The sequence below is a fragment of the Bubalus bubalis genome, chromosome 4 (genome assembly GCF_019923935.1).
Source record: "Bubalus bubalis isolate 160015118507 breed Murrah chromosome 4, NDDB_SH_1, whole genome shotgun sequence".
In the NCBI taxonomy this organism is placed as follows: Eukaryota; Metazoa; Chordata; class Mammalia; order Artiodactyla; family Bovidae; genus Bubalus; species Bubalus bubalis.
This window is the reverse complement of record NC_059160.1, coordinates 162,184,292-162,207,190: the sequence shown is the minus strand read 5'-3', so window position 1 is coordinate 162,207,190 and position 22,899 is coordinate 162,184,292. Positions and strand designations below refer to the sequence as shown.

The 22,899-nt window shown below is 47.0% G+C and overlaps 1 protein-coding gene across 7 annotated transcripts in view; it reads right to left on the bottom strand.

Annotated features, from left to right (window-relative positions):
- The window catches only part of WDFY4 (WDFY family member 4), a 257,299-nt gene that overhangs the window by 195,867 nt on the left and 38,533 nt on the right, over positions 1 to 22,899 (bottom strand). For all 7 annotated transcript variants that reach the window (XM_044942412.2, XM_044942406.2, XM_044942408.2 and 4 more), the window contains exons 3-11: positions 18,951 to 19,065; positions 17,985 to 18,097; positions 15,828 to 15,962; positions 12,991 to 13,180; positions 10,487 to 10,676; positions 8,289 to 8,446; positions 6,356 to 6,808; positions 5,207 to 5,311; positions 3,604 to 3,794 (exon numbers count right to left, since the gene is read on the bottom strand). In XM_044942412.2, coding sequence (XP_044798347.2) covers positions 3,604 to 3,794; positions 5,207 to 5,311; positions 6,356 to 6,808; positions 8,289 to 8,446; positions 10,487 to 10,676; positions 12,991 to 13,180; positions 15,828 to 15,962; positions 17,985 to 18,097; positions 18,951 to 19,065 — 1,650 coding nt within the window. The remainder of the gene's footprint in view (positions 1 to 3,603; positions 3,795 to 5,206; positions 5,312 to 6,355; positions 6,809 to 8,288; positions 8,447 to 10,486; positions 10,677 to 12,990; positions 13,181 to 15,827; positions 15,963 to 17,984; positions 18,098 to 18,950; positions 19,066 to 22,899) is intronic.

The following is a 22,899-nucleotide window of genomic DNA, read 5'->3' as shown; positions in this document are numbered from 1 at the left end:
GAAGGTGGCACCATGATGTGAATATACTTCAGAGATGGCAAGCCTTGATCAGGTGGTGGGGTGGAGGTCCCCACATTCCATCACTCCCCCTTCATTCTACATCTGACCCACTTTGCAGGCACAGCGCAAGCACACTCTCAACCACCAAAAAGGGAAATCTAGCCAGAACTAATTTCACATCTCTGTTTCCCAAGGGGTTCCCAAGGTGATTTAAAACAAAGGCCTATCTCACATCAGATTCCAGCAAATGTTGGCTAGTTGCTCATAGGACTTGATGGTGGGCACGGCTGGAACAGGCTCTGGGGCCCAATCCTTCCCCACAACCCACCAGAGCTTCAGTGTGTTATCAGCCTGGTCCCGGAAAAGCCATGGAGGCTCCAGGCACCCTCCTCACTGCCCAGCAGTAACTTGGTGCCCAGGAAGAAGACAGCACGTTGGGCACAGGGCAAAAGTGAAAGTGAAAATGACTCAGTTGTCTCGGACTCTCTGCAACCCCAAGGACTATGCAGTCCATGGAATTCTCCAGGCCAGAATACTGGAGTGGGTAGCCTATCCCTTCTCCAGAGGATCTTCCCGACCCAAGAATCGAACCAGGGTCTCCTGCATTGCAGGTGGATTCTTTACCAACTGAGCTATGAGGGAAGCCCAGAGTATGACTGTGCTAAAAAAGCTCACACAGTATTCATCCCTGACGTACTCCCTTGATGGTGTGATACTGAAATGATACTGAATCTGTAAAACACCATGGCTTCACATGGCTAATTCTGGAAATTCAGTCCTATTACCCAAGGTCTGACACTCCAGGATGGTGCCTCTGGGCTATTGGGTAAAAAGATGAACTTTGGCACAAAGCAGAGAGCTTTTCTGTAATAGACACAAAAACACTGTACTCTCCAAAACTGTCCTCTCCATGGATCTGTTTGACTATAAATGTGAAAGTGCCAGGTACAATTAGGGATTCCAATTATTCATCCAAGAGAAAATCAAAGTCCTGACTGCCTTGCTCCCTGCCTTCCCTGTCCCTCATTCGAATTAACTTGAACAGAGATGTATGAGGAAAAAATTCAACAAAGAGCATGGTGAAGAGAAAAGATCACCAAATTTTTAGTCACTAGTCTTAGATTCAAATTCAACTTCACCTTTGAGTATTAGAATCTCTCCGGGCCTGTCTCTACTGCCACATCAGGACTGGACCACGTGAAGCCAAGGTGCTCTCCAGCTATAAACTCTCATTAATTCTTGCTATCTCTCTGCCTTAATCTTCCCTCTACATGCTCCCTTCAGACCTGTTACTTCATATAACCATGGAACTCTAGTATCTTTCAAAAGTCCTTTAACTTTCCGTTTTTGTTCCATTACCTTCACTGATTTTTTTGACTCTGTGATTAAATCACCGTTTTGGTTCTTGTCATCTATGAAATGCATGATAACTATAGTCAAAATATCACTTTGGGACGGGCTTCTCATGACACATTGGCTATGCTGAGCTCCACAGGCTTAGGTCATCAGATAACATAAATACTGCTACATCAGTGCCTGACACTGGCTTTGCTGAGAAATTAAGTTGGTAAAATAAACTGAATGTCGTTCTCTAACTGTTAAAATGGTTTTGTACTGAGATCAGCTCAGTTCAGTTCAGTTCAGTCGCTCAGTCGTGTCCGACTCTTCGTGACCCCATGAATCACAGCACACCAGGCCTCCCTGTCCATCGCCAACTTCCGGAGTTCACTCAAACTCCCATCCATCAAGTCGGTGATGCCATCCAGCCATCTCATCCTCTGTCGTCCCCTTCTCCTCCAGCCCCCAATCCCTCCCAGCATCAGGGTCTTTTCCAATGAGTCAACTCTTCGCATGAGGTGGCCAAAGTATTGGAGTTTCAGCTTTAGCATCAGGCCTTCCAATGAACACCCAGGACTGATCTCCTTTAGGATGGACTGGTTGGATCTCCGTGCAGTCCAAGGGACTCTCAAGAGTCTTCTCCAACACCACAGTTCAAAAGCATCAATTCTTCAGCACTCAGCTTTCTTCACAGTCCAACTCTCACATTCATACATGACCACTGGAAAAACCATGGCCCTGGACTAGATGGACCTTGGTGGGCAAAGTAATGTCTCTGCTTTTTAATATGCTTTCTAGGTTGGTCATAACTGTCCTTCCAAGGATTAAGCATCTTTTAATTTCATGGCTGCAATCACCATCTGCAGTGATTTTAGAGCCCCAAAAAATAAAGTCTGACACTGTTTCCACTGTTTCCCCATCTATTTGCCATGAAGTGATGGGACCAGATGCCATGATCTTAGTTTTCTGAATGTTGAGCTTTAAGCCAACTTTTTCACTCTCCACTTTCACTTTCATCAAGAAGCTTTTGAGTTCCTCTTCACTTTCTGCCATAAGGGTCATGTCATCTCATGGCTAAATATGGTTGAGGGTTTTATTTTGGAGGTGAGAGCAACTTTGTATTATACAAAATTCACCAGTGGTCCAGTATAACATGGTAATGCAACAGGAGTGCGTTTTGCATGCAGGGTTCTTTTGCACATAGACGTGACAGGTCCCCAGATCAGTTCCCTGGGGGATATTTGCGTTTCAGTCTGCTCTTCTCTTAAACAACCATAAATGAAAGACAGAAGATTTTTGTTAAAGGTATAAGCCCCCACAGGCAAAAGAAATGGAAAAGCAGGAACAGAAAGAAAATTGTGAGAGCTGTAAGGGTGATGATACTTATTATCATCTTTAACTATTTTAAAATAATTTGATGATGGTTAACAATATTATTAAAATATATATATACGCTTTTCTTTGTTGTCCAAAGGTGACACCCTAGTTTGACTTCTCCCTGTGTAACCACTGTTCCTGTGCCTTTGACTGCCTTTGGCTTCCTCTTCCCAGTTCAGACGTTCCCTCCTCTGTGACCCTTCCTCAAACATGAAAGGCAATGCTGGTTTCTACTTCTCTGTTCCCATGGCAGCCTGCTTTCAGCATCTACCAGGGCATAACCATGCTGCATCACCATGATTGCTTACTTAATATTAGTCCTAGTCTAGAGCTACCAGTTAGCAAGGGCTGAGTTCCATTCAGCTGTGTGTCCCGGGCCACTCTCATCAGGCCTGGTTACCTGGTAGATGCTCACTAAGGGCTGGGCAGCTAAACAAGGCTGCAGCTTGGCCACCACCAATTCGGGCTCCACTTCCATAGTTTGCAGTGTGGCTGGGAAGTAACTGCCCAACCAAGGACTGCATTTCCTGGCACCTCATGCATCCGGATGAATCCTGCCCAAAGAAAACTGGACACGCACCAGTTCTAGGCCAGAAAAAGAATGTGTGCCATTTTCTTTGCTCTCCCTTCCCTTGTCTGCTGGCTGGATTAGGTGCCTAGGTGACAGTTGTCCCTGAATGACATTCCTCCCAATTACTGATTGGACCATATGTAAGAAACCTCTAATGTGCCAGGCTATTGAGTGGGTAGGAGCTCTGTGTGACAGCAGCTAGCACTGCTCTGCCTGCATGATAAGTGACCAAGTGAAGGAATGAACGCATGGGCAAATGCCAACCACTGGCTGCATGTCCATAGGAAAGCCCATCACAAAGCAGGACTTGACATCACCTTCAGGAGGTCCAGTTTCAGCTGTATTTCCCCTTGAGTGGACGAGCACAAAGCGCCTACAATGATGCTCATGTACTCCTCGGCATTGATGACTGAGAGCTGCTCCAAGATGCTGAGCGAGGCTGCCCGGTAGCACTCACCATCCAGGAAGATCTTGATGAAGGGCACCATGCCGTGGTCTTTCAGGACAACTGGGGACCAGACAGACAGTATTGCTAGAGTGATGGGTGTCTTGGGACCTTAGTTTCAATTATAAGGACAGCTTTTCTTTACAATTTCCAAGTTTGTTTGGCTACATATGTATATGTTTTTTCCACCCATTAGAAACTTTTTTTCCAAAATTAATACTTACTGTTAAAATAAGAAGAGGAATAGAGAAACCATGGAGCTGAGAATTAAAAAGAAAAACTTTCTTCTCCAGTGAGAATTCAGCTTTTGAAACCACCCTCCCCCTTTTCTAAGTAATATAAACTTTAACTGGATGTACCTCTGACATTTATTTCCACATAATCCCTAATCCAGGGCCAATGGCAATTCTTATCTTATCAATTCTTATCTCTGCCTAAAGTCTTGTTGAAAGCAAGTCGGAATTTAAGAATGTATTTAATTCATAAGCAGTTTCTTGGGATGGTGGGGGAGCAGAATCAAAGAAATTTGGCTAACGGTGTGTTTTTTGTTTAAAAAGTAATCCTAAGAATTTCTTTCCCAGGACTGATCTTTGGAGTAATTACATGTAGAATAAGAACCAGGAAGTAACTGGATCATTCAAATGGCATGATGTGGATTTGAGCTGGTCAACTCCATGAAGCAGAATTTCCCAATTATGGGCCAGGTATTCCTTACATGGAATCACCTAGGGGGGCTTTTAAAAGTAGATTTCTGGGCTCTACCTTGACCTGATAATTAGATCTTTGGGAGGAAACCTAGGAATATGTATCTCCCTTTTAACCAGAACCTCCAGGAAATCTTTTATAGTCTCACATTAGAGATGCTCTACCATAATGAAATAGTCATTCACATTTGGTATAGTTGACCTGTGAGGGCCCCAGGTAAAGACGCACCATGTCACTAAAGCCATTCATGTCACTTTGTTGATGCATCTGCTTTATAGTATAACATACATGCATATGTTTTATGCATGTATTTTTAAACATGGGAGCCACATGATCTCAGGAAGCTAATTTTTTTTTTTTTAATGAATGAAGCTATTAAATCCATCATGGGCTAGAAGCACATCAAATTATATCTCTTAAAAATGATGACAATATTTTGCAATTTGAATCCTTTTATAAAAGCATCTATAGTCAGTGCAGCAGGATATTAAAAGATTTTACTTGAGGGAAATGGGGTTTCTGTGGTCTCATAAATTTAAGATAACTCTTTGACTCACAACCTTATTTAGCAACCTAAACAGTAAAAAGTGTCAACTGATGTGCCTACCAATTTACTGATGATCAGCAGACATAAAGCAGTGAATGGACATTAGCCACAGCCATAGTGTTGGCTATTCTTTGGATGTAGCCTTTGAACACTGACATAAATCATCAGGAAATAGCCAATGCTTCCCCAAGCAGTCACAGTGTGAATTTGGTACCGTTCTCACCTGCATTCCTAACTGACCCTTTCAGAAGCGTGACCACCGTTTTCAGCATCACACAAGTCAGTTCTCTTTCTGTATCTTGAACTCCAGGATTGACCTCTTTGTTTCCTGCCATATTTAAGAAACAACGAACACAAAATTTTAAGCACACTTGCTATGGCCCCAGATCTCCAGTTTCATCACTTTTCTACCCTCTTTGTTGTCGTTGTTCAGTCACTGGGTCGTGTCCAGCTCTTCACGATCCCATGGACTGCAGCACACCAGGTTCCCTGTTCTTCATTGTCTCCTGGAGTTTGCTCAAACTCATGTCCATTGACGTGTCCAATATCTATCTTCTTAAAGAAAGATGAATATCATGCTTCCATTATAAAGGAGTGTGCATCCCAACTTGTAAGATGTGACCCTATAATCCCTACATCAGAAGCTCTCCAACTTGAATTGCATCCAAATCCCCTGGAAGGCTTATAGAAAAATCCAAGGTATGTGCGTGGGGCACGGTTAGGCAAGGAGGAAAACCCAGGCCAGCACTCCTGAGGCAGAGGCGAGGCGATGCTGCCAAGAAGCCATGGGCATACAACCCAGCAGGATGCACAAAAGTGTGGCCAAGGTTAGAGGGTCAAGCTGGGCCAGCAAGGCCCTGGTTGCTGACCTCTGTTCCAAGTGGGAGACCACTGGGCCCTACAGCCCCATGTGAGCAAGGTGGCCACGTTCCAGTAGAGCCCAGAGGTGACCCCACACCTTTCCCCCACGCAGAGCTCAGGCCTCTCTGAAAGCCCTTTCCCTTTGGCACTCCTGAGGCCCTGTCTCCCCATCTACCCATCTACATACTCAGACAATAACGGGTGCAGGAGGTATCTGATAGCTTAGAACTCATCAGGCCTGAGTTAGTCCCATGAGTTGGCTTAAAGTTACACCTATCCTTCTCAACTTATCGTGGGGAGGAGCAAGCAAGTTACAGAGAACAGGGAGGCTGCCTGCTCTGTGAAGCCATGGATCCCAAGGGTACTGTCTCTAAGCTTCACGGCAGCAGGGACACTTGCACCTCGCTTCTCTCTGTTAGGTTGATGCTGGTGGGGCTGGAGCACAGACCAGGCCCGGCGAACACTGACCCCGGCCCATCCCCCTTCCCCTCCTGACGCTCCAGGGAGGCACCTGACTTCCTCAGGATCTTGGCGTGCTTCCGCAGCTGGGCCAGCAGCAGACCCAGGAGCCCCGAGTCCCGGAAAATGTCAGTGAAGAGCGGGTCGCCACCGGCAATCCTGAGGATGCTCTGCAGGGCCACAAGGGTACACAGCGACTCCGGGCTGTCCTGGATCAGGCGCTGCACCTTCCGCAGGATCTCATGGGGCACGTAACGCAGCTCGAACACCAGGGCCTCCAGCATCTGGAAGAAGTGCCTCTGCACCAGGGTTGGCTTCAGGGGCACGATCTCCACGAACTGCGAGATGGGCTGCAGGGTCCACTCCAGGAGGAAGAAGTTGCGGGCATTCCAGGTCCACATGGTCCTGATGCACGACAGGACTTTGGTGCAGAGGATAGGGTCGCTGACTTTGTGGAAAACATTCTGCAGGACTTGAAAGGCCTGAAGATTCTTCACAGTCACCCCTGAAGATGCAAAAAGGAATCATCCTGCAAGCCATTTTTCTTGACTATGCCTAAAAATATGTGGTTAAATTATCACGAGGATGTGCCATTTAAAGTTTCTACTTTCTAATTCCTGTAGTAAATATCTATCAGAAGTCCAGAGAAGCCATCTGCCTAGGCTCTGAGCTCTAGAGCTGCATTGTCCAAGATGTGCTGGCTGATTAAGCATTGAAATGTGGCTACTGTGAACTCAGGTGTGCCATGAGTTAAAAATACACACCAGATTTCTAAGACATAGCACAAAGAAATGAACACAATGAAAAAAATCATTAACGGTTATTTGTATGATCACATTTTTGATGGTAATATTTTGGCGATATAGAGTTAAATAAAATATATTATGAAAAATAATGTAACCTGTTTCTTCTTAATTGTTAAAATTTTGTAATTAGAACATTTAAAATTATGTAATGTGGCTCACATTATATTTCCATTGGGCAGCATGGGGCTGGAAGACTGGTTTCAATTAGTTAAAATCAAATGATGCTAAAGATTACTAAGCAAAGTCAGTTTCATTTCTAGACAAGCTATTAAATAAAAAGACCATCTGAACTCATCCCCCCTTTTCTCTCCAGACACAAGGTCAAGCCTCATTCTATCCTGCCCTTGAGACACTTCCTCACAGAACTCTCTACTTCCAGCTCTCTCTGCCTCAGACACTCACAATGTTTCTGAAACTCCTCTCTAGTCCACACACTGCCCTGTGTGTCTGCTGGAGTCACATCCAGTGGCTTTTCCTACGCTGGCCTCACAGCTTTTCACCCTCCACTTTGTCCCCTTCCTTCCTTCCTGGCCCACCCATCCTTTGCCTTGAGACCTCTCTTGAATGAGACTCTCTGTGCAGAGTTTCCTGACTGACCCAGGCAGAGCTAAACCCCACCCTTCATGTCACCACTGTTCTTATTTATGAGCCAGTTATTGAGTAGATTATAGCTCGGGGTTTATGTCACAGTCTCTGTAGAGCATCTTTAAGGCACAGACACCTGGCCTGTTCACAGTGGTTTCCAGCATGGTGCAGAGTGGCTGCTGGACAGAAGCATCAGTACATGTTGATTGAATTCATCAGTCAATCAATCAATCAATCAATATATCATAGAACTAAGGGGGCACTGACTCTGAGCCTGGGTTGCTATTTCAGGGCCATCAGCCCGTTAGACAAGCAGATGTCACCGAGGAAGTCACATCAGAGGTGAGAGTGGAAACCACAGACTGACTGTCTCCATTATTTGAGCAAACATTTCCTCTAAGTCTCACCCAGGGCATTTGGAAAAATGTATAAGGGAGAGATTCTCAGTACCTAGGTAATCCCCCAAAGGCATGACAGAATCAGGCCCTACTGGGTCACTGACAGCTGCCACAGGTTTGTTTCTGCACAGAGAAGCAGGAAATGACCGGCACTGCCTTGTCAGGGCACAAGGCACCCAGAGACACCTGGACCCACCGGAAGCCTCATGATGGAACTTGAAGCCTTCAAGCTGCGGGTAAGTGATGCTGTCGAACACCTTCAGCTCTGACCTCCCACAGGTTGTCAGCCACACCACCAGCCCAAGGAGCTCCTCCAGGTGGGGGTCAGCCTCGCTCTGGGTCAGTCCGTCGTACCTGTGGGGACAGACGAGACCAGCTCCCTGGATGTCTTGGACAGAACAGCCAGGTTTGCTCAAGATGCTGGTCACAGAGAGGCAGAGGCAATGAAGATCACAGTGCTCGGCAGGACCCCAAAGATCTCCACCAGTTTAGCACCGGAAGGCATGCAGGGGGGTGGCGGGTGGATAAAAGTCACTGTTTGTAAGCATCAGCCCTAGATCTAAGGACTTGCAGAGACAGAATACAGAGAAACCTGTATTTCAGGTATCTGAAATATCTCTGTATACAGAGAAACCTCTGAGCAGAGCCACAGCATCTGCTCACAGGAGAGCTGCTTTCCGTGGAAGGACCCCCAAAATGTACGGGCCCCAGGCACCAACAGGGCAGAGCACCCCCAAAATGAGAGATTTGATATTTCAGAAGAGCAACAATACAAACAGCATGGGAAATAACTGGACTTTATTAGATTTCTTCATGCTTATTTCAAGGGTGGGTATTTCTTTCGTTTTCAGCTACTTATGTGTGGTGGGCTGCCTTGCTCTTCTCATGGAGAATGGTCTCTTAAGTCTCATTGTCATGTCAAGAGGAAAAGTACTGGCAGTGTGACTTCCATTAAGGCAAAAAGGAAAACAAATGAGCCAACATGGGTCCTTTCTGACATTCCCTGAACAGTTTATTTTCCCTCCTGCCTTCCTCAAGAAGTCTGGGGAAAACCAACCAGCCATGAAACCAAAGAGATATTTAGGAACTGCTATGACAGAGACATCCATGGTAGCAGTCACCAGTCAGTGATGGTCCTGACTCATGAAAAATATGGCATTCTTGTAGAGACATTCCTTGGGCTTCCCTGGTGGCTCAGACAGTAAAGAATCTGCCTGCAATGCGGCAGACCTGGGTTCCATCCCTGGATTGGTAAGATCTCCTGGAGAAAGGAATGGCAACCCACTCCAGTATTCTTGGCTGGGAAATTCCATGGACAGCTACAGTGAGCTATATAGTCCATGGGGTCACAAAGAGTCAGACATGACTGAGTCTAAGACTAAGTCTGAGTCTGACAGACTAAGCACATGGAGATGTTCATTCTGTGTGTGCCTTTGGAGGAAGGTCCTCTGGATGTTGTCATCTAATCCCATTCCTTTGGGATTTCAGTCCCCTTATCCGGGTCCTCCCTCTAGACTAAAAGCCTGACTCTGTAGCAAAATCTGTGAAGCACAGTGGTAATCTGCACCCTACAGATGAGCAGCGCTGCTCATAGTCAGAGCGAAGCCAAGGGAATTTTTGTGGCTTTGCCCTTATCGAGCTTCCCCATAACCAGTGGGAGAGTTCAGGCCATCAGCAAGTTTCTTTCACTTCCATCCCTTGGTTTATCCAATCCCTGGACCCAACTTGAAGATGACATAGCAATTCAGAGTGGAGGAAATTAGTCCAGATTTTGCTGAGTCACATCTTTGTGTGTTTCCCACGGATGAATAATTTGAGAAAAACAGTAAGGGACAGGCCCTCTGAGACAGGGAATGGAAGGAAGCCAGTACAGGAACATTATCAAGCAAGAGCAATTGGACCTTAGTCCTCCTGGGGACTCTGGAAGGCAAAGTACAGCTATCCCACCCAAGGGGCAACTTTGCCGGGTGCATATCCATCAGCTTCTACCAGTCATTGGTAGAGGGCTATTCCTGGGGTTTGCTGACCTGTGGGCACTTCCAGCCCCACAGCATACAGGCAGAGCTCGTCACAGCCATCCTAGAAAGCCTTCCAACAGAGGATGTGGACTCTGACAGGAGACTGTCAGACTAGCAGGCATGCTGGCAGTATATGCCACCAAATGGACTTGGTAAAACTGTTATTGAGCTCATCCATTGGTTTCCTAAAGAAGTTAACTTCAAACTCAGCTGCACATTGAATTACTTTCGCAATAAAGTCTCTCTGGACACAATCTATGGAGATTTGTATTTCAGAAGACATTCTGAAAAGCCTCAATATCTTTCTCCAGCACCATATATGATTCTGAGGACCTCAGCTTCCGCTGTTTCTTTCCCACCAAGCGCAGCCACTTACCGAAGTAACACTTTGAGCAGCAGAGGGTAGCCCTCCCCGGTCTCAAACTCCAGGAACAGAGCTGAGGAGATGGGATAGGAGTCCTTCACAAAGCCCAAGACGAGGTTCACTACCTCGCTCACCTCAGGAGCGGGGAGGGTGTCAACAAGCCTGGAGAGGTTCTGAAGGGAGATCTTGATGCAATCCATGGCTGTAGGAGTAAACACACCCACGCTGAGCTCAGAGACAATAGCTTTGCTGCAGTGGTCATTCCCTCACCACCTGATTTTAAATTGCATGTCAAGATGTGAATAAGAATTCATCTAAAATGCTCTGCTGACTCTTGGATCAAGAAGAAGCTTCCTCTCTGAGAAGTGTCATCCTGAGAGCCACGCTCTGGGGCCCAGATGGAGAGTAAGTTAAAAAAGAAGAGGATGAAAATCTCTTAGCCCTTTGCCCCTAATTCCCAGCATGCAGAGGAATCCAGGTCCATTAGATAACAAAAGGCAAGACACAAGACCTGAGTGTCACAGGAGACCTTAAGGAAGCAATGCTGTGCAGAAATTAGCTTGATGAAAAGTGCAGGGAAGGATACATGAACACTTGGGAAGACGAAGGGCAAAAAGAGGGTGTGTTTCAGCTACTAAAGAATCCAGAGGGTTGGAGCCTGGAAGTGTGCTCCACAAGGCAGAGGGTGGAAGACGGTCCAGCTGGTGTGTGGCCTGCTATGGAACGCACTGTTTACCCCAGAGCTGTGAGAGGCCAGGGGAAGAACTGAGTCAGCAGAAAGATGCCATTGGGTTTGCATTTTGATGGATCACTGTTTTTAGGGCTCTTTTGTTAGGAGAAGCCTCTTCTGAATGCCAGGAAAGCCACGCCAGTGTTCAGGAAAAGTGTCTCTCAAAATTTGAGATAAGGCATGTTCAGTCCCTCGCCTGCGAGGCCAAGGACACGCTCCCAAGACTGCATGCTGGGCAGGGAGCACTGAGAGCCACCGGCTCGGCAGGGAGACACCAGCCTAGTGCTCACCTGCTGACCTTCTCCTCAGCCTACAGGCCCATGGAAAATACTCATTCCCCTGCAGGGCCCTGGGCACAGGACTCTAGGTGACTAGATCTCCATAACATGGCTTTTTTTTTTTTTTCCCAGCTGAGAATAATGACTATAGTGAGAGACTCCTGACAGCAAGGCAGGCAGCTTTTTCTCAGGGGCCTCTGACTCTAGTCTGTGCGGGGTGCCTGTGTTGCTGAGCACCTCAGGCCTGGCTCAGCCTTACACTATTACCGCTGGACCATAGCTTCATCGGGAAATTTCAGTCATGAAACTGGGGATGATGTTTTATCCCAGGGCTCAGTTACAGTAAGAGGGGGGACTTGTATGTGCCCAGCGCTCACCGCCTGACACCCTCTATTATAAGGGGTCCCAGAAAGAAGACAAGTCATGGGACAAGTGCTTGTGGCAAGCAGGTCACATTGGCAGGCTCAGATCCCTTGGAGTTAACCCAAGAGATGGACGGTTGTGTTCCTAAGAGGCACTTCAGCTGGTGAAGCTGAACAACTGTGCTGCGAAGGTCAGCTGAAGACTTTTGTCAGAACCTACTCATCCATGTTATCCTTGCAGAGCCTCCCTCCCTGCCCCATGGTGGGCCAGCATCTGAAAGGAGGCCGATACATTTTCCCAAGATTCTGCAGGCCACAGCGGTGTCTGTGCTTCCCAGCATTACCCGCGTCCTTGGGAGACAGACGATGCTAAGGGAAGTCCTGGGACAGCTAGAAGAATTGATTCCCTCAGGGTACAACCTTTGATCACATCCAAGTAATGATGCTGGGATGCTGACCAATGGGGCACCCACTGCCAGGTACTATCTGAGGGCTTCAAATATGCCAACTCATTAATGCATCCCAGCAATCCAGTGAGATCAGCGGGGTTGTTTTCTGCACTTTACAGACAAAGGAGCTTGAGCACACAGGCAGTAAAGTGCTCAAGGTCACTCAGCTAGGGGGACAGGGCCGGAGCCCACAGCCTGGCTGTCTGACCTCAGAACCGAAGTCCTTAACTCTTACACACACTGTCCAGAGCAGAGCCTAAGGCGCCGGAATTGGCATCTTGGCTTTAATATGTGATTCTCTTCTTCACTAGCTGGGGAGCCTTGGCAAATTCTTATATCGTGCTCAATCATCTGCTTCCTCACTACAAAATGGCATTAATCGTCAATATCTAGCTCAAAAAATTAGATAATATACGAATGAGCTCAGCATAGCATGTGTTTGACAGTATGTGTAGTAAATAAATTGCCCTTTCCCTCTCCCTTCCAATGGATCATCAAAATGAACAGTAAAAGCCCTGTCACGAGTGGACCCAAGTAACATAGGATCACCCACCAGGCATAATTGGACATCAGTGAAAACCCTGTTTGTTCATCTCTTTTTGGATCCCTGGAATCTATGCTAATGCTGCCAGGGTATCCCAGGGTCTTATTCTAAAAAGTGTGCCCACAGACCATTCCTGGTCTCCCAGGGTCATACCCTGCAGGTATTGGATGACGCCGATGTTCTGGGCTTTGGAGATGGTCTTCAGCACACAGAAGGTAGGCTCCTTCCAAAAGCAGCAGCTGTGCTCTCGAAGACATGTCGTGGCAATCATGAGAGACTGGAGTTCATTTCCTGAGAGAAGTCCCTCCAGACTCTGAGCCTCTCCGCAAATGTTGAGCAACATCTGAGGGGGAAAAATACAAAGTCTCTGGTTAGGAAGCCTCCTTCCTGTAATGAATTTGTTCCTTACTTTTTCTTGTCTCAGCAGGAGAGATAGAATTGTGGATTATCACCCTCTGCCTGAGACTGCTAAGGTCAACAGCCACCCATAAAGAGGTGGCAGAGCTAAAATGTGGACTCCTAACTCAGTACAAGCAGTGGTTATCCTTTCCACGTCATAATAACACAAGAGTGTTTGACTCAGATAGGTGTCTTATTACATAGACATGCAGAAAACGCCACCTGTGATTAAAATAAAGAATCAACGGTGCTATTTAAAAAGAGAGCTGTGTTCCTGAATCCCTGGCTGGCACTCAACCTCTACTTCTCCGTAAGATTACGAGCGCTATCCTGTAACCTCCTAGCTGGACTTCTTGCTCCTATCCATCCCATGTTCCTATGGTTACCTCCTGAAAACCTACTGTGCACGGGCATGGAAACCAAATGCTCTAACATGGCTCAGGGTTCCGCATGGCCCAGCCCTGCCTCTTCCCTCATGTTACCCTGTGCGCTCTCCTTCTGGCTCTTGGTGGTCTTGCGGGGACCCTCCTCCACTTTGGCGAACATGGAAAGCTCTTTCTGCCCAAATCCTTGAGCCCCTTTTTGCATGGTGATGGAGTCTCAGCTGGATAGTCATGGAACTGGGGACAGCCCCCCTCTTCTGGTCTCCCCTGAAGATGGCCAGTGATTGTGGCCATGCAACCCTTCACCTGGCCAGCCGTTTCTTCTCCTCTCCTGTCTCCTCCCCCTTCACATCTCCATCCCAACCTTCAGCTCCCTGGTCCAATGCCATTTCCTCAGAAGTGTCTCCATTTGTGCTCAACCATAAGTCAGGTCCCCTGGCTCTCATTTCCCAGCACATCTCTCAGTTTTCCATCATTTAAAAAACTGGACACTGCTCCTTTATCCATGCGATTGTTCTCCCCAGTTGGCTTCTCCATCTCTCTGTCATCTCTATGAGAGGGTGTGGGTCTAGTATAGAGATGCACCCAAGAGGAGCTCTGTACATTTTTGTGGAATGAAATAAGGAAACTCTGAAGAACCTTGAGGTGGTATTGCTGTGGTTCACATTCTGTCCAAACGTAGAGAGGACCACCGAAGACAGGGCTGCATCAATTCCCTGCAGAGCGCATGGAAACCACGCAGTAAAGACTTGTTTAAGTACCCAGTGTCCTGACCACCACTTAAAATATGATTTATATGTGGGCAAATGAGGCCTAAATTTCTAACAAGTGAAGCTTAGGGGACACCCCTGCATAAGTGGAATCTGGCAGAACTCATGAGATACCCACGGGTAACGAGGATTCTGGCTTGAGCCTTGGTCTAAAACGGGCGCGGATGTGAACGTGCATGTTCAGTGGACGGCTGCACTGGCCGTTCCCAAATGGCCCTAGGTACCTGCTCCGCGTGACGCCCGGCCAAGGCACAAAGAGAACCCCACCCCCACTACAGGGGCCAGAGGAGTTTTCTGGAGAACACAGCACTCCAGAAGCTGAGAAAGCAGAACTTGTCATTAAAGGGGTAGGGGAGAGAGGTGAGAAGTTACGTGAAAAGTCTCTGCCAGTTAGAGAAGACAGGAAAGACGGGCAACGACAGGAGCACCCCGCACGTGATAGTGGCCTGAGCTGGTCCGAGAGGAGAGACGGAGGTGACCCCACAGAGCGGTTAAATGCAGACTCAGAACCCAGATTCCCAGGGTTCCAATCCCTGCCCCCACCCACCTCCTCTAAGACCCTTATTGTTGTTGAGTCGCTAAGTTATGTCCCACTGTTTTGTGACCCCACGGACCATAGCCCACCAGGCTCCTCTGTCCATGAGACTTCCTGGGCAAGAATACTGGAGTAAACTTCCATTTCTTTCTCCAAGGGATCTTCCTGACCCAGGGCTGAACCCACATCTCCTGCTTGGCAGGTGGATTCTTTACCACTGAGCCACTTGGACTCTGGACTCGTGTTTACTCACCGTACTTTAGATTACGCTGAATGAAGATGACAATACCATTCACATCCTGTGATGAAAGACAGGACTCAGGCAGGCTGGGACATAGCAAGTACTTATAGAGTTACGCAAGGGGGGCTTAGCGACTTTATTCTCAGAGGTGCAGGAGCCAGAGACAGGAGGTTCCAGGTGCCCAGGAGGGTGAGCAGGGCCCTAGAACACAGACTGGAGGACAAGAAGTTGGTGCAGCCAAGCAGAGGAGGAGGAGAAGCACACTGTTCTGGAAGAGAACAAGGGCAACACAGAGATACAAGGAGGCGGAGAGAAAACAACGGCAACACAGAGATACAAGGAGGCAGAGAGAAAACAACGGCAACACAGAGATACAAGGAGGCGGAGAGAAAACAACGGCAACAGAGATACAAGGAGGCGGAAAGAAAACAATGGCAGCACAGAGATACAAGGAGGCAGAGAGAAACTCTGTCTTCCAAATGCACGGGATTCCGCAGCCTTTGCAGAGCCTAGGGGCGAAGGGGTGAGCTGGGCCCTCCAGTAGAATAGAGGAGGCTCAGAGCTAGGGGTAGAGAGAGACCAGAGGAGGTTGGACAAGCAGGTTGGAGGACCAAGAAGCAGCTTGGCCTTGGCCCAGGGAGTCCAGCCCTCCGCCTACTCACCTGCACAAGCATCCTTTGAACTTGAACATCACTCTCTAAAAGCTCATCCGTTTCCAGAGGAAAAACAAAGAACAGGTAAAGGCACTGGAGGAGCAGGGCTGGGAGCCCAGACTCAGCAACTCTGCCCAGCGTCTCCTGCAAGGGAAGTTCAGACGTGACCCAGGGCTGCAGAGCACAGCTCCACACCCAGACCAGAGAGGTCATCCAACTCGTTTCTTTCAGCCACAAACTTGGGGAAGTCACTTCCTCTCTCTGGGCGACACATTCTCAATTAGGAATGGAGACAATTTTAGGGCCAGTGGGACAGCTGTGAAGATTAAGTTTACATAAAGTGTGTATTATGTGCTAGGTAGATGTATCTTTTACATGCTAGATGATAGGAAGGAAAAAGGGGTTGCTGCTGCAGAGCAGAAATCAAGGGCATTCCTGGCAATCACACCACTGATTTTGACAGGTTTTCTCCTGATGAGGGAACTGGAAACTCAGTCAGGAAGAGGTGGCTGAGAACAAGTTCAAGCATCTGAATTAAGGACATGATCAGGGCTCTTTCCATCCTCTTGCTCAGATCCAAGACCTCAGCTTGACCCAAACAGCCCTGTAGGTGAGGACCAATAACCCAGAGAGCCACACACCTCAGCAGCCCCAGGACTGCCAGACAGAGAGGACAAGGAGTCAGAATAGAGGGATCAGCCTGAGTGTGCAGCGTCACAGGGCCTCTCTCCACGGGCTCTGCCTGCAGCTCCACCGCTATGACTGCGCTGTAGCCTCCGCACGTGTGTGCACATACCTGATCACGAGAGAGCTCGTGTGTGGCTAATATAAAGCACACAATATCCCACCCTATTGACTAAGCTGACAGACACGGTGGGTACGTTAGAAAAGAGAAAGGAAGAATGTACAGTCTGGGCCAGCACCAGGCTGCTGGTGCCTAAAGGTTTTCACGGCAGGTAATGTCTGCCCCCTGTATTGGGCACATGCCCCTGCGTGGCCGCACTCAGGCTGTCTCTCCCTGTGCTCTGAACTGCACCATCTCCCCAGAAAGCCAACTGCTTACTCTCTCGCTGCTTTGGAGGCAGACTCCTCCCAGCAGAAAGCAAGGCTTTAGGTTAATTTTTACTGCCCACGCTGAAAATAGGCCTTCCTCAGGGGGTGAAGAGCCCCTACTCTGTGTTCCAGGTCACTGTCCCTGATGGTGGTCCAGGCTGTTCACAGAGAGGAAATGTCAGGCAGGTGGTCCTCCCTCTGATGAGCAACTGTTTGCCGTGCTCCTCTCCCACTTCCTGGTACTATCTCCAAATGCCCGTCAGATGCCCGTGTTCACCACTAGACAGAGGGCAGCCACCACCCCAGCCTGGTTCCCTGCTGTTCCTAGGCTGGGCACCAGGACACTCACAGTGGGCACTCTCACTAGACAGAGGAGCCTCTGGACCTGATTTGGGTCATTTATGCTGATGGCCACAGCTCCTGGGGGCTGCTTCTGCCTGAGACGCCACCAGTCGTCGGCAGACCACTCAAGGTCCCCGCTTCATGGTGGGATGAACACAGCCAGGATGGGGCCTGGAGGGTGAGAAGGAATAGCGGTCGTTTTCATCTCTGGTGCGGCACGGGGCAGGTGCCCACAGGCCTGGCTCCTCTAGTCTGAGTGCAGCAGGAGGCAGGAAAGAGCAGTGGCTCAACGCATGGAGTCAGACAGGCTGCACATCACAGGCAAACCTGATTGTTATCACCAGCACAGCATCACTGTAATCTGATTCCTAGGGTCTTGGAAGGATTAATTGTACAATGCGTGGCATGCACCCAGCCCCGCCCTGACACACAGGAAATATAGTCTACACACATCACCCATCATTGATCCTCACACTAACCCTAGAAGGGAAGCATTATTATCTCTAATTTTAAAATTAACAGCACAACAGAGATGCAAAGAAATCAAATAATTTGTTCAAGGTGGCACACAAGGTGAAAAGGCAGGATGCAACTAGGCAGGATTTCAGACTCTGAAGTCCATGTTCTTTATCCAAGGGGTGTCGAGGAGGAAAAGCAGTAAGTCAGTTTCGTGGAAAGAAAGCACCCTGGAGAAATTCCACTGCCATGTGCTGGAACATTGGTGAGAAGTGCCCAGCAAGGGAGGCGGGGCCAGTGGGGCCTGGAACTTACGGAATCTGTCCCCGTGAGCACATACACCGACTTCAGGAGTAGGTAACCATCCTGATCCACGTTCGCATCTCCCTTCCATTGCAGCAGCTTCCCAGCTGCTACCCGTGCTTGCTCTGGCAACAGTGTGGGGAGGAGAGAAAGTGTCATCAGCAGGGCGTGCGGTGGCCAGGTCACCCAGCTTCCCTCCACTTGGGCCCCGCTCTCCCTAAGGTATGCCTTAGCATCTTTACGGAACCTCCGCCTCTTGCACGCCCAACAGTGATGCCTGTATCTGCACCAAACATTCCATACTCTGTCAACATTAATCTCCTTGGAGGATAGCTTTTATTATGCCATCATGCCTGTTCAACAGCCATCAATGGCTCCCTATTGCTAAATAATAAGAACAAGCTCCTCAGCAATTGGACTCGCCACAATCCAGTGTCTTCTCCCCACTTCCTATGTCACACAGCCTCTTTTGTCGCAGGGAGTCCTCCATCTACACAATGTTCAAGCTATTCCTTCCCCCTGGCATCTCCTTCTGCTCTCCGCCTCATAGCCAAGGCTCTGGGGGTCCAACTCCATGAAGGAAAGGATGTGAGTCAGGAGACCTATAGCAGGAAATTTGCTTGGCTTTGGTTTTGTGTGCATGTGTGTGTGTGTGTGTGTGTGTGTGTGTTGGGGGGAGCAGCATCTGTGTGTGTTTGTGTGTATATATATCACACACATATATAGGGTAGGGTCAGTGGTGTGAGTGTGTGTCCCTCCCAAGAACAGCAAATTTTCCCAAGTTCGCCTTCTCTTCCCTCTTCTGGCCTTTTCCTCTCTTCTCCAGGGTCCTCAGGGTCAGAACCTGGCCTGCTGTACATGTTCAAAGGCTCCACTCTAACTCCCCTAGAAAGCAGAGGGGCTTCGCCAGAGGCCTGGGAGGGGCCCGCAGAGCTGTTTTGCTCTGCGTGAGGTTCTCCAGGGCAGCTCTTCTCTTACCTGCAGGCTTTCCCACAAGTGCCTTCTGTATTTCTTGGGCAAACTGGTTGGAAACCTCTTCAGCCAGACTTTGAAGACTGGGAAAGCAGATGATCCCCACGGAGTGTTCCCAGGCCTGAAGTGCAACATGCAGGATTCACTCAGTGGTGTCAAAGCTACAAAGCTAGGCTTCAGAATCACCGCCCTGCCAGCCTAAGTCGCTTTCTCAGGTTTACGGAAGCCGCCGAATCTCCCACGCTCCAGCTCCCACTGTCTCCCTACACTAGTGAGATTCTGTGAATTCTTCAACTTATGCTGAGCTCCAAACACACCCAGCTTTGACTCTGGACGTCTCCCCTGAGCTCGCGCTCCTGAAACACCAAACATGCTTTGCTGAATCTACTGCCTTCCCCCCAGCACAATGTATCTTGTCTCAGGGAATGGCCCTACTGAGCACTCACCTGCTCTAGAGGGAAATTCCAAAAGCAATTCTCTAGGTCCCTCCTGCTTCCCCTTCCTCACCATCAATTGCTGGGTCTCACTGATTCTCCTCTTACACTCTTGTCAAACCTCATGCAAATATTTTAGTTTGGTAGTGCAAGTATTTCTTTCAGATAAATTCTAAAAGAATTGTAGATTTTAAAAAGAAGGATTTTCAATTATTGTTGTTCAGTCGCTCAGTCATGTCCGACTCTTTTCGTGAGACCCCATGGACCTCAACACACCAGGCTTCCCTGTTGTTCACTATCTCCTGGAACTTGTTAAAACTCATGTCCATTGAGTCAGTGATACTATCCAATTAAAAGAGTGTTTTTTTTTTACCATTTTTTTAGTGATTTGGTACCTATTACTATTAATAACTACTAACTCACTCTCCATAAAAAGTTTACCAGATTAGCCTCCAAGGCTCCTTGGAAAAGGGCTGATTTCTCTCCACCCACACCAATATAGAGCACTCTGGTGCTTTTTCATCTTAAATAAGAAAACTTACAGAAGAAAAAAATATCTCATTTCAGTTGCAATCTTTGGGTAACTAGAGTGGATGAACACTTTTAATGCCTTTTGAATTAGCCTATTATTCTATTGGGTTTTTCATTATTTTCTTATTTATTTTTAAAATCTTTTTATATACAAAAATCATTAACCTTTGGTCTATAACATTATCACAGTTTTTCTGAATCTGTCATTTCATCTTTAAGTGTGGTATTGCTTGGTAAACTGTACAGAAATCTGAAATTCCCATGAAATGAAATTTCTCTGTCCATTCCTTTACGTTCTGGATTTAGTTCCAAGCTTAGGAAATCCTTATCCAGTCCAAGTTGTTGCCGTCATTGTTTTTAGTCTCCCGTTTCTTTTAATTTTCTTAAAATCCTCTCTTATCTGTCCCTTTCATGTCTATCCCGTCTGGTCTTCTTTTTCCTCAGACTTTCCCTGATTATTGTTTAAAATACTATTTAATAGAAGTCTTACAATTCTGCTTGGGATGCCAGACTCGTTCCAGAATTTGCTCCAGTTTCCAGAGTAATCCTGTTCCTAGCTCTGCTTTGCAAGTGAGTCCTTCCCTTTGTTCTCCTGTGTCATCATGGGCTGAGTACGGAGCAGAGCGACTATCCTTGGCCCCGAACTTGAGTTCCTGGCAACTCCGGACCCCCGGTCCCCACCAGGGAGGTAAGCTGCTGCGCCCATTCCTGGCAATGAGTGGCCACTATGAAATGCAATTTGCTAGATTGTCATCCACTGCTCCCACTCACCAGCCATGTGAAATTATATTCCTTCCCAAAGGCCTGTCCATTTTTTTTTAAGCTGAGATCCTCCTTCTAGGAAAGGTGAGAAAGACATAACATTTCCAAAGGGAAATCATTCTCAGTGTGTTTCCTTGCAACAGATACTATGTTTGTTTAAAAGTCAAAACCTTTAAAACTCTTCTTGATGTGAAAAGACACTATATGGAAAACGAGGACGCAGACTGCAGGCCGGGAGGCAGTATTTGTGATGCATGTAACTGACAGAAGGCTGGTATTTAGACCCCTACAAATTAATTTTTTAAAAGGCTGATTTTTTAAAAACAGGCAAATGAAGCAACACACAACTTATTGAAAGATAAATAGAAAATTACTAATAATCAGGGAAACGCAAACTATAACTGCAAGAAGATATTTTATGCTTTTCTGGTTAGCAGAAAGGAAAAATCTGACAATATCAAATGTAGGGAAAGTGAGGAACCATGAAACCCCCATACCCTATGCTGGAGATTTACTTGAAAGAACCTCTTTGAAGAAGCATTTAACATGATTAAATAAAGTTAAGGGGGCACATGTCCAACCACCCAGCAATTCCAGTGCTAGAGAGAAGTCTCTAAGTGTATCCCTAAACATGCTGGTGTGTGTGCACAGGTGACATGGACAAGAAATATTTATGCAATGTTATTTTTGATTGAGAAAACTTTAATGTTCATCAATAGGATAATGAATGATTTGTGACAAACTTATATAAGGATATCACATAGAATGGAAAAAGAAAAAAGAAATAGAGTTGTATCAATACAGACAAATCCTAGAAATAGAATGTTGTGGAAAAAGCAAATTGTGAAAGTATATTACAGTTTGAGTCTACAAAAACTTGTGAGACTATACATAAATTACATGATATTATTACTTATGGTTATAAAAATACACCCATATTATTGTATAATTTACATACAGTTTTATAGGTATCTTAGAATGATACCATAATATACTTTTACAACTTGCTGTCTCTTTGTATATCATTTCGCACAGGGCATGTTAATTCAGCAGGTTGGGAGTTACCATTGGGAGTGAGCGGAAGGGGAATAAGTTCTTGAATTTATATAAAGGTGGCTTTAGTTTATCTGAAATGCTTTATTTCCTTTATATGGGTGGTGCATGCGTGCACGCTAAGTTGCTTCGGTAACGTCTGACTCTTTGTGACCCTTGGACTGTAGCCCTTCAGGCTCCTCTGTCCATGGGACTCTCCAGGCAAGAATACTGGAGTGGTTGCCATGCCCTCCTCCAGGAGGTTTTCCTGACCCAGGGATCAAGCCTGCATCTTACTTCTCCTGCCTCGACAAGCAGATTCGTCACCACTAGCACCGCCTGGCAAGCCCATATGGGTGGTGAGTCACTGGCTATTTATTTTGATTTGAACAAAACTTCGTATCTGAATTAGTTAAAAAAATTTCAGCCCTATAAATGAACATAGTCACACCTTTCCTTTGTAAATAAAATAAAGTAAATAAACAGTATATCAGAACTTCGCTAAAACTACAAAAACAGCTAGGTGAATTTTAAGCACTATTTTACATAGTAGACCTCCAACAAATATTTGATAAATGGACATATGATGATGGGACTCACATTTTGCAGAATAATGGCCAAATGTGTTGCTGGTTTTGCGCCGAATGCTGTGCCAAGCACTGACATGCATTGTTTTCACTAATCCACGTAACATACCTTTGGGATTGGTATTATTATTACTCCCACTTTACAGAAACTGAGGCAGAACCAGACGGTAACCTGAGATAACCAGTTAAGCAGCAGAGTAAAGAGTTGAATTATCTCACGTATACCGAGATAGCATGTGCATGTCTAAGAAATCTATGGCTACCACCTGGAAGCCAGCTATCACCTGGAAAAGTTAATCTCTGGAGAGAAAAGTCAGTCCTCCTGGCTGGGAATTTCAGTGGTAGCATTATTTCCTTCCCCAGGACTAAGAATTCTATGATATCTTCCTAACAAATGTCTGTGCCTCCTCCCAGCGCTGGCAAACCCCCGAAAGGCTGATTTGCAGGCAGTTGACTCAGAGGCATCGAGATTGTCTTTGAGCAGTGGGACTCCAGGAGGCACTCTACAATAAAGCAAATTGGGCCACTGTGAGTTGAGCAGTAATTGTACACTCAGCCAGATTCTCCCAAGGCTCACACTCCTTCTGGGGACCATGATGGCTACTTTTG